The sequence below is a fragment of the Pelmatolapia mariae genome, linkage group LG16_19 (genome assembly GCF_036321145.2).
Source record: "Pelmatolapia mariae isolate MD_Pm_ZW linkage group LG16_19, Pm_UMD_F_2, whole genome shotgun sequence".
Taxonomy (NCBI): Eukaryota; Metazoa; Chordata; class Actinopteri; order Cichliformes; family Cichlidae; genus Pelmatolapia; species Pelmatolapia mariae.
The window spans coordinates 22,654,400-22,670,298 of NC_086241.1; the positions used below are offsets into that span (position 1 = coordinate 22,654,400).

The following is a 15,899-nucleotide window of genomic DNA, read 5'->3' on the forward strand; positions in this document are numbered from 1 at the left end:
GCTTGTCTTAATCAATTTTAAATCGTGCTTTTTATTTGTTTTTGTTTTTAATGTCTCTGTAAAGCACTTTGAATCACCTTGTTGTTGAATTGTGCTATATAAATAAACTTGCCTTGCCTTGCCTTGCCTTGCTGTAGTGTGCTGGGGGAGCAGCACAGCAAAGAAGGACTCATCCAGGCTGGAGAAACTGATCAGGAAGGCTAGCTCTGTGGTCGGCATGAAGCTGGACACTCTGGTGTCAGTGGCAGAGAAAAGGACACTAAAAAAACTGTTGGACATTATGGACAATGCTGGGCATCCTCTGCACACGGCCATAAACAACCAGAAGAGTCTGTTCAGTGACAGGTTGCTTCTCCCAAAGACAAGAACCAACAGACTTAAAAACTCCTTTGTCCCACACGCCATCAGACTGTTTAACTCCTCTCTGGAGGGGAGAGGGAGGGGAAACAGGAGGACAAAGGAGGGGGGAACAACTAAGCTGTAGTGCCTCTTCACTTCACTGTGCAATACCTTTTGTGCAATACTTTTGTTAATAGTCAACGGTGCAATAGACTTCAATACTTGAAATGTGCAATTCACTTGTATTTTTATTTTTTTTATTCCTATTTATTCTATTTATCCCCTTCGTATATTTTATTTATTTATATGTGTATATATATATAATATCCTGCTCACGCTCTGTAACTTCTGTCGGTGCTGTACTTTTGGAAACCGAATTTCCCAGAGGAACCCACCCGAGGGATTAATAAAGTTTTATCTTATCTTAACTGAATATTGTTTATTGTTGAGTATTGTTGCTGACTGTGTTCTGACCATGACTCCGGTGTGTACAATGAATCTTCTGATAAAACACCAGAGTCACAAAGTTCAAATCATCTGAAACTGGTTCACTGTACTCAAATGGCCTCAGAGTCACGAGATCGTAATCCAATAGAGGACCTTTGGGATGTGGTGAAACAGGAAAATTCCCATCATGAATATTCAGCCAGCAAATGTGCAACAACTATCTTATGCTATCACATCAAATGGACCAAGAAAATGTTGAATCTGTGCTCTGAAGGAAAAAGGAGGTCCAATTTAGTACTAGCACAGAATACCTACCAAGGTGGCTGGTAGGTGTAAATAAAGAAATTAAAACAACCAAAACTGCCAACAGTTGTGTAGATCCCCTGCAAAAACTCTCCCTCATTATGAATTCTCATACTGTGATGTTGCCGGTAGATTTGTCTCATTTCAGCAAATCTTGCAGTTGATTTTATTGGATTTGTGTCTGGGAAAACTGATGGCTGTTGCCTTGGGCTCTTCTTCCAAGTGGAAACATGGAAACATGTTTCACTATCACATGAAGATGAATTTCAAGATGCATCTCAGCAAGTATCCCAGCAGAACAATAATTAACTTATAGTTGAATTGGTCTGCTACTCCAGCACCCACAGGACCCAAAATTCATATATGTAAAAAATATAATACCATCCACTTTTACAATCTTTTTTTTTTTACACTCCATACCAATTACCAGGGGCAATAAACATGCCAATGTTAGACCAGCAATAATACAGCTGTAAGTTTTACAACAGTTTCAGCACATATGGTGCTTAAACTTAATTATCTACCTATCTATCAAGTTTTTTCCACAAAAAGATTTTTTACAAAATCTCTCAGTATAAATCTGTACATACAGCAGAAAAATCCATGATGTAATTATTAACAACTCACTCAACAGTCAGTAACTCTCATCTCAGCTTTCTCATCAACATGGCTGTCATGGGACACTATAGTGTTCCCTGAATGGAGCCAATAATGCTGCCATTTCTATCCTGTGCTTTTCCAGCTTGGTAAAGTCTAAAGGTCCAGCACGAAAAAAAACTGGATAAGAATTAAACTCAGATTTTCACTTCACCATTATTCCATCCATCCATTCACTTTCTTCCACTTATCCAGGAGAACACCAAGCCATTCCCATGCCAGCCGAGAGATATAATTTCTCCGGCGTGTCCTGGGTCTGCCCCAGTGCCTCCTCCCGGTAGGACATACCCAGAACACCTAAGGCATGAGGCGCCCAGGTGGCATCCCTGTCAGAACCACCTCAAGTGGCTCCTTTTGATGTGGAGGAGTAGTGGCTCTACTCTGACTCCCTCCTGAATGGCCGAACTCCTCACCCTATCTCTAAGGGAGAGGCCAACCAACATTTGGAGAAAGCTCATTTACGCTGCTTGTATCTGCAATCTAGTGCTAGGTGAGGGTAGGGATGTAGATCAACCGAAAAATCAAGTGCTTCGCTTTTATGGTGAACTCTCTCTTCACCACAACGGACCAGTATAGCGTCCGCAACACTGCAGCCGTAGCAGCAAAAGGTCTGTCAATCTCCCGCTCCCCTCACTCATGAACAAGACCACGAGATACTTAACCTCCTCCACTTGGAACAGTAACTTGCCCCTAAACTGTTGTGGGCACTCCACCTTTTTCCAGATTACGGCCTGAGACTTGGAGGGGCTGATTCTCATTCCTGCCGCTTCACACTTTGCTGCGAACCGCTCCAGTGCAAGCTGGAGGCCATCACCTGATGAATTCAACAGAACCACATCATCTGCGAAAAGAAGAGATGAGATTCTAAGACCACCCAAGTGGAAGTCTTCCGCCACTTGGCTATGCCTAGAAATTCTGTCTATAAAAATTATGAACAGAATCGGTGACAAAGGGCAGCCCTGGCAGAGTCCCACTTATTACCGGCTGTGTGGCCCAAGCTCTTGCAACAGTTGTATAAGGAACTAATGGCCCATAGCAATGGACTTGATGGACAAGTCATCCCTCTCGTCCCCAGACTCTACTTCCTCCACGGAAGATGCGCCACTTGATGCAATCTAGTGCTAGGTGAGGGTAGGGATGTAGATCAACCGAAAGATTAAGGTGATCCTTTAAATATCTCTTCCACAACCTGAAAATATCCTCAGTCGAAGTCAGCAGTGCTCTACCTGCACTATACACAGTGCAAGTAGAGCACCGCTCCCCCTCCTGAGTTGCCTGACAGTTTTGCCAGAAATTCTTGGAGACAGTCCGAAAACCTCTCCAAGCTCCTTCCCCACCTGGGTTTTTGCTTCAGCCACAGCCTTCAGCCATAATTGAAATAAAAGATAAATATATTTTCAAAAATGTAAAAATCAAAAAGCAAAACTGTTTCTGAAAGCTGTAGAAAAATTAAAAATAAATAAATAAATAACAATGCCATTCATCAGATTCATCCTTAACTAACTCAGTGAAAGAACAGCCACTCACTCATTTATTACTAAAAATAAAATAATTGAAGATTTCATTTTTACATAGATATTTTCATTTTTCACAATTATTGTCAATGCATGTTTACTGGTATTTTCTTATTCCTTATATAAGAAAATATGACCACAAGAATTTTTATAATTTATTGATGTAACAGCAGAAACATCAGGCCAGCTCAGCCCCTGGAAAGAGGTTGGTGAGCCGGCCTTCAAACACTGCAGCAGATAAACTTCAGATTTTACTTACAGAGAACATGTTGACCTACCACTCACACTTGATAACATATGCAGACTTTTCTTTTTTAACAGATTTTGGGTAATGTTATTATAGTGATATTTTCTATTAGCTATGCTAACTTCATGGTGTGGCAAGTCAAAATGTCTCAAATAATAAAAATTTGACCACTGGGTACAACGTACAACATGGACAGTGATGGAATAATATTTCTTGTTTGTTTGATGTTTACTTTTGTGTAAAAGAAAAATAACAATGCAGATCTTCACACATAAACTGTTTAGTGTATAAAATGAATGCGTACCCCCCAAAAATGAAATTAAATAAATAATCGATTATTTATTTCCATTGACTTGTCCATGGTCCTAGTGTCCAGCGTAGTCTTTAACATCAGGAGCCACATTTCTGCACGGCTGTCTCTGATGACGTCCCCGGCCCTGCTGCTTCTAAGACGCCTTCATCAGATCCTGGGCTCAGTGATGCAGCCGAGGCTTTTTCTCTCAACCCCTGCCCCGCTCTCTTTCCAGCTAAGATGACAAGAGAAACACATGGGAGTCAGTGATATTTACAGTGTAATGCTCCTGCATAAATCTACACGCACACTCTGTCTTTACCTTTAATACTCCTAATCTCATGCTTAACGATGTAATGTCTTAAGAACAATGTTATATGTGTAGTTCACTGGTAAAAATAAGTGTTGCTTGTTTACTAAATTAATGTTTCGTATAAGTGTAAGACAAAAATGACTCATTAGAATGAAAAATTATAAATAGAGGCACAGTTCAGCTAACATTTAACCCTTTAAAGCCCCAACCAGAAAATCCTAATTCTTTTCAAAACTACTATTTAGTGAACCTTTGGATGTAATTAAAAGTAAACATACAATATTTATTTGCATACATACATACTTTTAATTGTTCATGTTTGCTACATTGGTAATGTTTTATGCAATTTATTCCTTAAAAATGTATTATGCAATTTATTTTGTTTTTGGGGGGCAGGGGGGAGTGAAAGAAAAATAAAATCACACTGATAATATAGAGGTCTCAAAAACCCGCAAAACTCATGTACCAGGCACGACACACTTGGCTTTAAAGGGTTAACGAAGATCTGCGACATCCACAGTCACAGACAGTTTGAACTTTTTTCCTGCTTGCAGTTTATTTCCATTAGTTGGTTATTATCTTACCAATAGCACTACATGGTGTCAGGATGGGCTTCTCCTGTTGCTCTCCTTCAGCGATAGAAGCCCGGATCCTTCTAACCACGTAGATGCTAGCTGCAATATGAAACAACAACACAACAAAACAACACGATTTACTAGGAGTATGAGTGTGCTGTGTGTAATGTTTTGTTTTGTTGTACATATCTATCTATCTATCTATACGTGTGTGTGTATAAAATACATAATATATAAATATACAGTCAAGCCACATGTATATACTGTATATACAGTCACATAGATAGGTAGATCTTACTGTGGAAAAAATGTAAACACCGCGTGGTCGCGAAACGGTTTAACAGGGATTTCAGAAAAGTCTCCTACCTTTTATTAGCAGTCACACCATCGTTTCTGTCCAGTGTCAATCTGTACTTCTCGTAAACTTCTCCGTAACAGGCACACACAGCTTCCTGTGTCCTCGCGAATGGTTACAAAAGCTCACAACCTATTACATATCGTGCCGGAGGCGGGGCTTCAAGAAACCCTGCTTTCTGATTGGCTGAGCTGTTACGAAAGCTGAACATGTAATGAAGAATATTTGCATTGAAGACGATGTGCGATGAGCAATACCTGTGCAGTGATGACATAAGAATGATTATACAGAATTGGGGTTGACGTAACATTTACAGGATATCTAATAAAATCTAATAATAATAATAATCTTTACTTATACAGCAACTTTCCAAACAGATTTTACAGATTTAATAGAACTACAAATTCAAAAAAAACTAAAAGGGTAGGCAGGCATTGAAGCCAGACAATGACACCAAAAAGAATACAAATATAAACAAATACAAGCGAGTCTATTGAAATGAGCTTTAAGAAGCGATTTCCTCGGGTGGATCATTTCAAAGTTGAGGAGCCCTGATGGCAAAAGTAGTCACCTCTAGGTTTAACTCTTGATTTTGGAACAGCTGTAAGTGCTCCGAATGTGGATCCAAGGCGACTCATGCTCATATGGGGTCAATAATTGTTGGCAGCTTGGGGCCAAATCCAGGAGACTTTTAAAAGTGGCCAGTAAAATATTAAAATAAATTCTAACATGTGCAGGAGGCCAATGCAGAGAACCCAGGAGAGGGGTGTTGTCTAGTAGATACGAGATAAAACCTTAATCAAGCTTCATAATTACGCACAGTGTGTGGTATATAGGAGTAAATAAAACTCAGGGTGATCCATTTAATAATTTATTGTGATTCACATATTGCAATTTACAGAGCTTAATTTATTCAAATCCAATCCTAACAAACAACATTTAGATCAAGTATTTGTGTCCCAACACATCTGTAATCTAGAATAGAAGCATGCTGAAGTCTACTTGACATCTTTTTACAAGAGCACAGCCGGTTCTCATACAGTTGCATTTGTATATTCAATATATACACATAAAATTTCATTTAACTTAAAACTGTTTCCCACAGAAAGAAAAGCACAACAATTTCACAGAGAAACCAGATAAATCTCATTCTTTCATATTACAATATATTTTTTACAACAACAAAAAACAACTTCAATCACCAAGAAAAACAGATGAGACACAGATAGTGAGGGGTTAAATTTATAAGGAATGCTGTGAGTTTATAGAGAGGAAGTTTCAGTTTGTTCTCCCAGGACATGAAGAACGATACCGCTGTAGATAAACTGAGGAGCCGCTAACGAAATGTTAATATTTTTGTAGGTTCTGCAGCCAGAGTTGTAAACAAAGAAGTGAGTGGTATTACGGTCTTCCTCCTATCAGACTCTCACAGTTTATTCACTAAATGAGACCTCACACAAAACACAAACATTCACTAGAGGGCTCTAAGGGGACAGCAGGAGATTTGACAGGCAGAACTTAGTCCATCCTGATCTTCTGATTGGTCATCCTGTAGATGATGCTGTCGTAGCCCGGGTCCATGTTCCACAGGTTGTAAGCGATGACGATGACAGCGAGTGCCAGAACGATCATGAGCCACAGCACGATGTTGAAGACCACGGCGTACTCGAAGTTGTACTTGTAAGCCAGGTTGTAAGCGCTGCCTGGGTTACTCTGAAAAATGTTTGCAGTAGTTAAGAAATTTAAAACAGCTATTTGGAACTAGTTTAAAGTGTCAGTGTACGCAGCTAAGAAACAAAACAGAAACTCAGAATCACCACACAGTTGAATGAACGCCTCTCTAAAAGAAAACGAATTTTGCTGCTATTCTCTGCTACATGACGCAGACCTCTAAACTACATGTTACAGAAAATGTGCTTGAAATGTAAATAAACCCATTCTAATTTGGTACATTTATGTCATATTCAGCAAGTATCTCCTCTGGCATATATATATATATATATATATATATATATATATATATATATATATATATATATATATATAAAATCATCAAGTGACTCATTATTGCCTTTTTGTTGGCACTAAACAGAAAATCAGAAAGTAAAAAGTAGGTTGACCCAGACTTACAATCTGTCTGGATTCCAGGATTGAGCGGGACTTCCTGGTTAAAGGAGCTTCAAAGGCCTTCACTGTAACGACCTCCACCACAGAGCTGTTGCCATAGAGACCATACACATCCTGCCCAAACTGAAATGAAAAAACAAAAATACGCACGCACACGGTTAAAATGTGGTTAAATTGTTAGCTGAAGAGGCGTATCACTTCTTCAGATCTTCTAACCTTCTGAAGGACAGAAGCGAGAAGGGCCGTGGCGTCCCGGTACTGAGGGGAGTCTGGACCATAGAGCCGGCTCAGCTCCTCCAAGCCAGACAGCTCCAACGAGTACAGGTCAGGGGAGTGGTCCTTAGCCAAATGTCTGTGTCTCTGCAGCTACAGGAGGGAAAGAAAAGATTTGCGTCAAACACAACTCTTTTTTTCCTTTTTTCGTAAGTGGAAAGAATTACTTCAGTCCGAGGGAACAACTCACCAGAGCAGTGATATCATGCAGCACTTGGACTTCAGACAGGAAGAGCAAATCGGCCTAACAAAAATAAGAATAAAAAGGTAAGAAAGGCAAAGAAAGGAATTTTGGTTAACTAGGGAGTAAGAACTAAGTCTTTTGGTTTTAAAGGTGGCTAAGAACTGACCTCTGCATTTCTGCTGAGGGAGTTGAGGGGAAGAGAAGACAGCACTGAGCCATCCTGGGACAGACGGGCCCGGATCTGCTGCAACGTGACGGGTAAGTCCTCGAACACAGCATTGGCCTTGCCGAGCATATAGAGCCGCTAAAAGAAATGAAAGATGGGTCAAAGTAAATAACTAACAGTGCCTCAAGAGGGTTGTCTCAGATAAGAAGTACGTCAGCAGACTTTTATTACCTCCTCACTGGGGGCCAGCTGGAGGACTACAGGGGTGTCCTCAGCAAACAAAGAGTGCACAGTCTCTGCAACACTATCCAGGGTGAAGGGAACGGGCTGCAGGAAAGAAGATAGCACCCTCATATACAAGTCTACACTTCTATTTATAGCAAGATAAAAAGCTGATGCACAAAAACGGTCATACTTACATTCTCCAGGGGATATGAGGCCACGCTCTGAGGCAGAGCCAGGCTATCCACTCCTCTCACCACCACAAGAACGTTGGCCCGGGGCCGCTGGAACAACGGACCAGCCTGGAGGCCTGGCCACGATAGATCCTGTGCAATTGGACACGCATAGTAGAGCTTAAGCTGGCGTAATTATGAGCTTAGCCTTCTTCTATAACACTAATAAAACTGTGGAGCATGAGTTGAAGTAACGAATCACCTCTTGAACTGAGAAGCCCATGGTTAAAGCCACAAGGTCAGGAATCTTCTCTCCAGAAACCGGCCAGTCACCTTTCTGGAAGGACACAAACTCTGGGGCCTGCAGCACAGTGAAGCTGTCTCCATGGACACCTGAGGGGAAAAACAGCAGGACTGTAAATCTAAGTGGAAAAGAATAGGGTACGGTTTCGTTTTTGTTTTTTTAAGTAAGACAAAAAAAAAATATCACCACCTACAAATATAATTATTAGCTTAGCTTTCTTTTTGATCCCAATCACCACCAAACTTCACTGGTTATTTTAGTTTTGTTTGAAGTCACTATCTGTTGCCCGGTGTACTTTCTGTATCCAACTGATTGCCCAATTTTGTATTTTAAAACGTGGCCATTTTGCAATCACAAATTCCAACAAAAGGAACAAAAAGAAGCGTCACATGGCAACATGCACAAGTTTTTTGAAAGAATGGCACATGTACTACTTTTTCCGTGAATGACTTAAACATTAAATTACAACGGATTTTGTCCGATTCTGTCCGGAAACTTCTTTTGCTCCTGTGCTGAATACTGACTCAGTGAATACAGCATTACTTAAAATATTTACCATCTAGCAAGAACTTTAGCTATCACCCCTCAGGCTAGTTTAGTCAGTAAAATGACCCAGTGGGGTTACACAAGAATACTTTCTTGTATTGTACCATTTCTTTTACCTGTCACAGTTACAATGTGATTTTTATCAACATATTGACCATTAAGTATCTGCTTCAAGGCTTCAGTAGCAGTAAATCTAGATCCTCTAGATCCATTAGCTACATATGAAAGCAAAACATTACAATATAATTATGAAAAGTGTGATATTACAAAAAATCTAAGCCAATTATGTTTACCAGGGTTAATGACTCCAAGTAAATTTCCGTTTTTCTTACCAAACCAAGAGGGCCAATATTTGTTAGTGTTAGAACCAGACTGACACATTCATGGCAGTAAACTGTTTTACATCTATAAATATCACATGTGATTCATAATGACACTTTTTTTTTTTTTGCTGTTTTTCCAAAGAGGGCAGCATTGTGGCCTCACTGGTTTGTATCCAGCCTATGGAGTCTGTATGGGTTTGCACATGGTTGCATGGTTTCCACAGTCAAATGACATGCACAGGTTTACACTAACTGTAGGCTCTAGAGTGTCTGTAGGTGTGAATGAGAGTTGTCTGTCTGCGCCTTAGCCCTTTGACAGACTGCAGACCTGTCCACCATGACAGTACAGTGGCGACGCTTAGTTGGATATGCGTAATTAAAGAAATTACCTGTTTTGCGTGACTCTGCCTTACTGTACCTACATTATAATCAATCCGGTCCTTCTTGGCTACTGTGATTGCCATTTCTGCTACCCTACTGGTTTGATATCTCTTGAAAAAGACATTTTTAATATACATGATAAATTTACCTGGACAAACAGAGAATATATAGACTTCTACTTCTTCAACCTTGTGACAGGAATGTTCATTCTGGCTCAAAATGACTTGATATCATTCACTAGAGATATGTTTGACAGATTATAGGTCAACACGTCATTTGCAACAGTTCAAATGTGGGCAATAATTTTTTGGCAGACAATCACTTTTTAGTACAATGGCAGCCCCAAGCCTGGATAAATCGGAGGCCTGGATTAATCAGGAACGGTATACAGTTTAAAAATCTCTGCAAATCCCTTAGGAATAAGGAAACAGTTAAAAGTATTTATATAAACAGTGATAAGGCATTAACACTATAACTTTTATTGACTGTCAGCCCTGAGCTGCTGGAGGATGGAACACAGTTTATCTCACTGTTACAGCAAACACAAGAAGCAGCAGCCTGCTCAGTAACTATCGCCCCTCACCTTTCATGTGGATGGAGGAAGAACTCGTGACAGAGAGCTGATGGTGAATAAAGGGGAACCAGTGGCGTAGAGCATGTCACGTGACCGCCCAGGCGTCTGTAAAATCGTTCCCTCTACCAGGAAGCCGTATATTTAGTACTTTCTTCATTTTTACATGACCTGGACGAATTTGTCAACCTCGTCCTTACGAATATTAACCATGTCCTCAACGTCACTGGCAGATTTTAAGAAGCGACTGAGCTATAATCTCCGTTAGCAACAAGCTAACCCTATGGTCTTCCGCTTGATGATAGTCCAAAGCCGAACAATGATTCTCAGCATCCGCAGAGTTATTATTCCACTTTTCCTCGTTTATATTAGCACGGTCGTACGAGTCTGGCCACAGAAATATTACAATGAGTTAAACGGCAAAGCTAACAATGTTCCGGGCTCGGCGAGCGACCTGCCATTCAGCGCATATAAGATACTGTACTATTACACGTAAATACGTGGGGGGGGGAAACACCCCAATACGTCAGTAATGAAAAACTATTATTATGTATTTCTTACCGACTGTGAACAGACAGTAGAAGGTCAAAGTGACGGTAAAAACAGACTCCATCCTTCGCAAGATCTTCACAGACATCTCTCTCTCCGCTACAGCAGCGATCAGCTGACCTGCGTCTCGCTCTTGTAGGACTTCACGTGCGCTACCGCCGCCTGCTGGACTGGAGGGGAAACAACACTCGCTGACGACCAAACGTCGCTGTGATGTTTCTCCAAGGAGATTTTATTGCATCATAGTTATACTTCAACTAAACTTTACACCCTATATACACCTTAATCTTATCTAGTATTTGCTGTGCTTCTGTTTTACTGTATTTCGTTAGCAATTTTTGTTTTATATTGCTTTATTGATTTTATTGCGCTATTCTACTTCACTTGATTCTTTTCCCAATACTGAGCCACTACACAGCTCCTAGGGTTCCCCTACCTGCTAAATTCCACGGTAACCTTGACTGTACTCATTTTATTGTTAGTAGTGTAGTCACTTTCTATAATGTACGCAACAAAAATAGTCATTGTCCTAAATTATCTTTCACTGCATGTGTTCTGCATCACACATTCAAGCTCATTACAATAATTAGAAATAGAGTGTATATTTGAATAATATTTGTATTCTCATGCACTAATATCATTTTATTATTACACTAATATAGCACAAGGTTCAGTTACCTTTGTACAAAAATGCTTAGAAGAATTGTCCTTCAAGGAGCTAATTTTTACTGTCTTACTTTAAGTACATTTTGGAGCCGGTACCTTTCATGTTTAATTGAGTAAAGAAGTTTCTTCAGTACTTCAGGGTTTACTGGAGTAAAGTTGTTTTGTTTGTTTGTTTGTTTTTAACACGGGTATCTGTACTTCAACTCAAGCAAGGAAGGTCTGCACTTTTGCCACCTGTGGTTAACACTGGGTCAACATTACAATGAAGTGAGTGCGATGAGGAAAAAACAAGTCACCCAGCATCTAAAAAATATGATATAATAAGATATTTAAAAATAATAATAATAATTTAAAAAAAAAAAGATAGAACAATATAAAATTAAACTCCACTAGAGACAGAAATAACGTTTAAAAAGTCACAAAAAATAAATATTCTTAAATTTACATGTTACATGAGGTGTCATGGTGGATTTGAGTTCATTACTGTGTGTTTATGTCCCGGTGTTTTACATGCGGCACCACTTCAGCCACACTATTAGCTGATGGTCAAAGTAAGCATTCATTTTACTGGAATCCTCGAGTTGCTCCCTTCCTAAGTATCTCCTTCCATCTAATTTTTTACCAGGCTAATTTCACCTCTTCCTTACGTTGATGTTGGGATTCCCTCCTGCACTTCTCAATGGATGGTGCTAGCAAGAACAGCTTCCGGTGCCTATGAGATTGAGCTGTTGCTGGTACTACTGTTGCAGCTGAAGGCCCAACTAACATATTGTATGTTCATTTATCAAATTTTGCTGCATTTATTTTTAGTTTAATTTTCTTTTCTTACCGTTTCAGCTCCACCTTTTCGCCACTTCTTCCACACCACACTCTGTTGTAGTGTCCAGTTCAGCCATGTTTAAAGGTAAGGATTGCTCCATGATATTTAATAAACTGGAAATTTAGAGCTGACATGTACGGAAGATACGGAAGAGGATAAGGGACACCGTGAATTCTTTTCACGAATTCAGAGGGAAAAAAGTAAGAATTCTGAGATTAAAGTCAAAATTCTGAGAAAAAAAAGTCAGAATTACGACTTTTTTCTCAGAATTCTGACTTTAATCTGAGAAATCTGACTTTCTTAAAATTCTGAGATAAAGGTCAGAATTTTGACTTTTATTCTCAGAATTCTGAGAGTAAAGTCAGAATTCTGACTTTTTTTCTTAGAATTCTGAGAGTAAAGTCAGAATTCTGACTTTTTTTCTCAGAATTCTGAGAGTAAAGTCAGAATTTTGACTTTTTTTTTCTCAGAATTCCGAGACTAAAGTCAGAACTTTGACGTTTTTCTCAGAATTCTGAGAGTAAAGTCAGAATTTTGACTTTTTTTTCTCAGAATTCCGAGACTAAAGTCAGAACTTTGACGTTTTTCTCAGAATTTTGACTTTTGATTCTCAGGTGTCATTCTTTTCCCCACGCTGAGCCACTACAGCCAAATTCCACTTTAAGCCCTTTACTACCTGGCCACCTAGCTGTAATAATAATAATAATAATAATAATAATAATAATAATAATAATGAAGATGATGATGATTTCAACTTCTGTAACAACAGAATTCCTAAAATGTGCAGTAAATTATTTATTTAAATTATTATTATTTGTTATTTTGCTTCACACCTGAAAGCTCAAGACTAAGAGGAAACACTGTGGTGCTGATGAATAATCTTATGTCAGGGAGGGCATTCAAAGTAAAAATCTTTGTTAAACTACACATGCAGATCCATCTGCTGTGGTGACCTCTTGCAAGAAACTAGAATAAGTTTCTATTTTGCTTTGTTTTTTTCTATTTAATTGAGCTCTTTGGGGGATTTTTTTTTATGTAATTAAGCTATACTGTTTTTTTATTAAACGGCTCTACCCAGTTAAATCTACTTTGTAATAACTATGTTCTTTTGATGAGTCAAAACTAGAATTTTCCACCCCAACCTTTAGCTTAAATAAAGCCTTTCTTATCCTATCTTTAAAAAACATATCCCCTGGAGGGTTTTTGTGAGATATATGAGATTATTTACTCTGCTATAATTGTCTTGCTGGTGTATAAACAAAGGCCTTGTACACAAAAAAGTTTTTTAATGACTCGTTGTATATCTGCAAACTAGAATTACCGTGGATAAAACTGTAAATTCGAGGGCATTAATAATATTTTTCATTTCCTCTGTAAATTAATAGTTAAATGATGAAACCAACAATATTTATGACTACACAAAACAGTGCAATAACCATCCAGGTTTTTTTTCTCTTTGTTCCTTTGAACATTATTATGATCATGGGAGAAATATGGTTTGTAAACAGACATAAACCCATAGACCACCACTATATGCTGACAATCAACAGTGATAATCAATAATCAGACACATAAAAAGCACGTGAATATACAGTATAGACAAAAACACACAGACACACACACACATAAAATAAAAGGCAGCAAATCGAGCCAAAAATAGAAACGCTACTTAATGCTACTTTCCTTTTAAAACCAGCAGCAAACTTGCTGTAAAGTGCAGGTGTTGTGGTCTCCATTATGTTAGAGATTCAGTCTTTCAGGAATAAATGGAATCGAATGCACTTTGTCTTTATGTTTGGGAGAAGGTGTGTGTGTGTGTACATGTTACTATACTTGTGGGGACCAACTGTCACTTATGGGGACCAAATGCCCATCCCCATGAGTTTGAAGGCATTTTTGAGGCTCAAAATGTGGTTTTAGTGTCAGGGTTACAATTAGGTTATGGTTAGGTTTAGAGGGTTAGAGTTAGGCATTCATTTTTGATGGTTAGGGTAAGATGCCAGGAAAAGCATTATGTCAATTAAATGTCCCCACTAAGATATGAAAATGAGTGCGAGTGTGTGTGTGTGTGTGTGTGTGTGTGTGTGTGTGTGTGTGTGTGTGTGTGTGTGTGTGTGTGTGTGTGTGTTAACTACAGTTGGCAGTTCCTCTTTTTCATCTACACGCCTTGAATTCTTAACTTATGACTTGATCAGAGCGTTTCATCGGGGGGAAAAAAGACTGCAGAAAAGCTGGTGATAGCTCAGCACTTAAAAATGTATGGTAGAAGAAATGACATCGAAAGATGTTCAAAGGGACGGAAATGATTCTACAGCTGCACTTTGTCACCATTGTTGGGAATGAGGTGTAACCAGGGTCCAAATCAATGTAGTAACCAAAGCACACAAAACTTGCCAGTTGTGGATATGTTCAATCTGCATTTGACCTTTATCATTGTGGCCCTACTGGTTTGTTTAGAAGCTGGCACAAAGCAAAGCACACGTCTGTTTTCTGACTTGGCCTAAGGCGGTTCCATATTTCCACACGTTCAGTGTTAAGTCGCCGTGATTTTATCCTTAAGTCTGAGGGCTGTGTCAAAATAAGATAACCGCTCCATCATCTCCAGAGATGATGATGCGGTGAAAAAAGTCATCTGGTATCCGTTATGCTGTCTTAATTCTAAAATGATTACAAATCATTCCATGCAAAGCTCGAAAATCTAACCCAAGAAATGTCTGAGAGAAAACACGACTTTTCATCAGAATGCCGTGCCAAATACAGAAAAAAAATGACTGAGGGTTAAGTAAGAGCGTGTCAGAATTGTGCACAAGCTGAAGTGTGTCCATTTGCATCCCTGTAGATGTCAACAAGCCATCCAAATGCACTTTGACAGGAAAGGAAAAGTAGAATGCATGCAGAGTGGCACTCAGAAATGGCCCCCTGGTTGGTTTGCCTTTTAGTAAGAGTGGTAAGCTTTTCTTTCTGTCCTTTGTCAGGGTTGCAGTGGCTGAAAGACGTTTCAGCGCTGATTTATCGACGCTGCAGATCAAATTTTATCACAACACTTGCTTGAGATTTTTCAGTTCCATAAATCAGTTAAATCATCAGACTATTTCTGGGAGCTCATTAATAATGGAGAAAAACCCCAAGATTCAGACATTACCAACTAAATCGAGCTGCACGCAACCGTTCATTTTTCAGTCTGCTTGGCTCCATTCTGATGAATTTTACTGACAATTAGGAAGAAACAAAGCCTTCACCGTGGGTGACGAGCATATCCACGCCATATTCTGTGTCATCCCAATTTTTCCACTTAATAGTGCCCATAATAAGTGCTTATTAGAGGTTTATATTCAGAGACAAAGCCCTTATCTGCAATTACATCCTGCTGTTGAGTAAAGTGGGAAGTTAGTCAGAGTAGAGATCCTCTTGACACTGAGTTGTGACCCTCCTGCAACCTCTGCCTCAGGATATGACTCTTCAGGGTCTCGGCTGACAAACTAACGCCTTCAGCATCTAAATTAGCTGTCTGACAGACTCTGACACCTGACACGAGTCTGACACCTTTACCTG

The 15,899-nt window shown here is 39.3% G+C and overlaps 1 protein-coding gene and 1 long non-coding RNA gene across 2 annotated transcripts; both read right to left on the reverse strand.

Annotated features, from left to right (window-relative positions):
- Positions 1 to 3,402: 3,402 nt before the first annotated feature.
- On the reverse strand, positions 3,403 to 5,162 carry LOC134645597 (uncharacterized). Its single transcript, XR_010096571.1, has 3 exons — positions 5,054 to 5,162; positions 4,697 to 4,786; positions 3,403 to 4,034 (listed from the first exon to the last, which is right to left on the reverse strand). It is a non-coding gene; the product is annotated as an uncharacterized LOC134645597 (long non-coding RNA).
- A 743-nt stretch (positions 5,163 to 5,905) lies between these two features.
- atp6ap2 (ATPase H+ transporting accessory protein 2) lies at positions 5,906 to 10,994 on the reverse strand. The gene is made up of 9 exons (XM_063498265.1): positions 10,874 to 10,994; positions 8,450 to 8,580; positions 8,212 to 8,340; positions 8,024 to 8,119; positions 7,793 to 7,930; positions 7,633 to 7,686; positions 7,386 to 7,535; positions 7,173 to 7,292; positions 5,906 to 6,755 (listed from the first exon to the last, which is right to left on the reverse strand). The coding sequence occupies exons 1-9, from the start codon at positions 10,947 to 10,949 to the stop codon at positions 6,561 to 6,563; spliced, it is 1,089 nt and encodes a 362-aa protein (XP_063354335.1). The 5' UTR covers positions 10,950 to 10,994; the 3' UTR covers positions 5,906 to 6,560.
- Between the last annotated feature and the right edge of the window lie 4,905 nt (positions 10,995 to 15,899).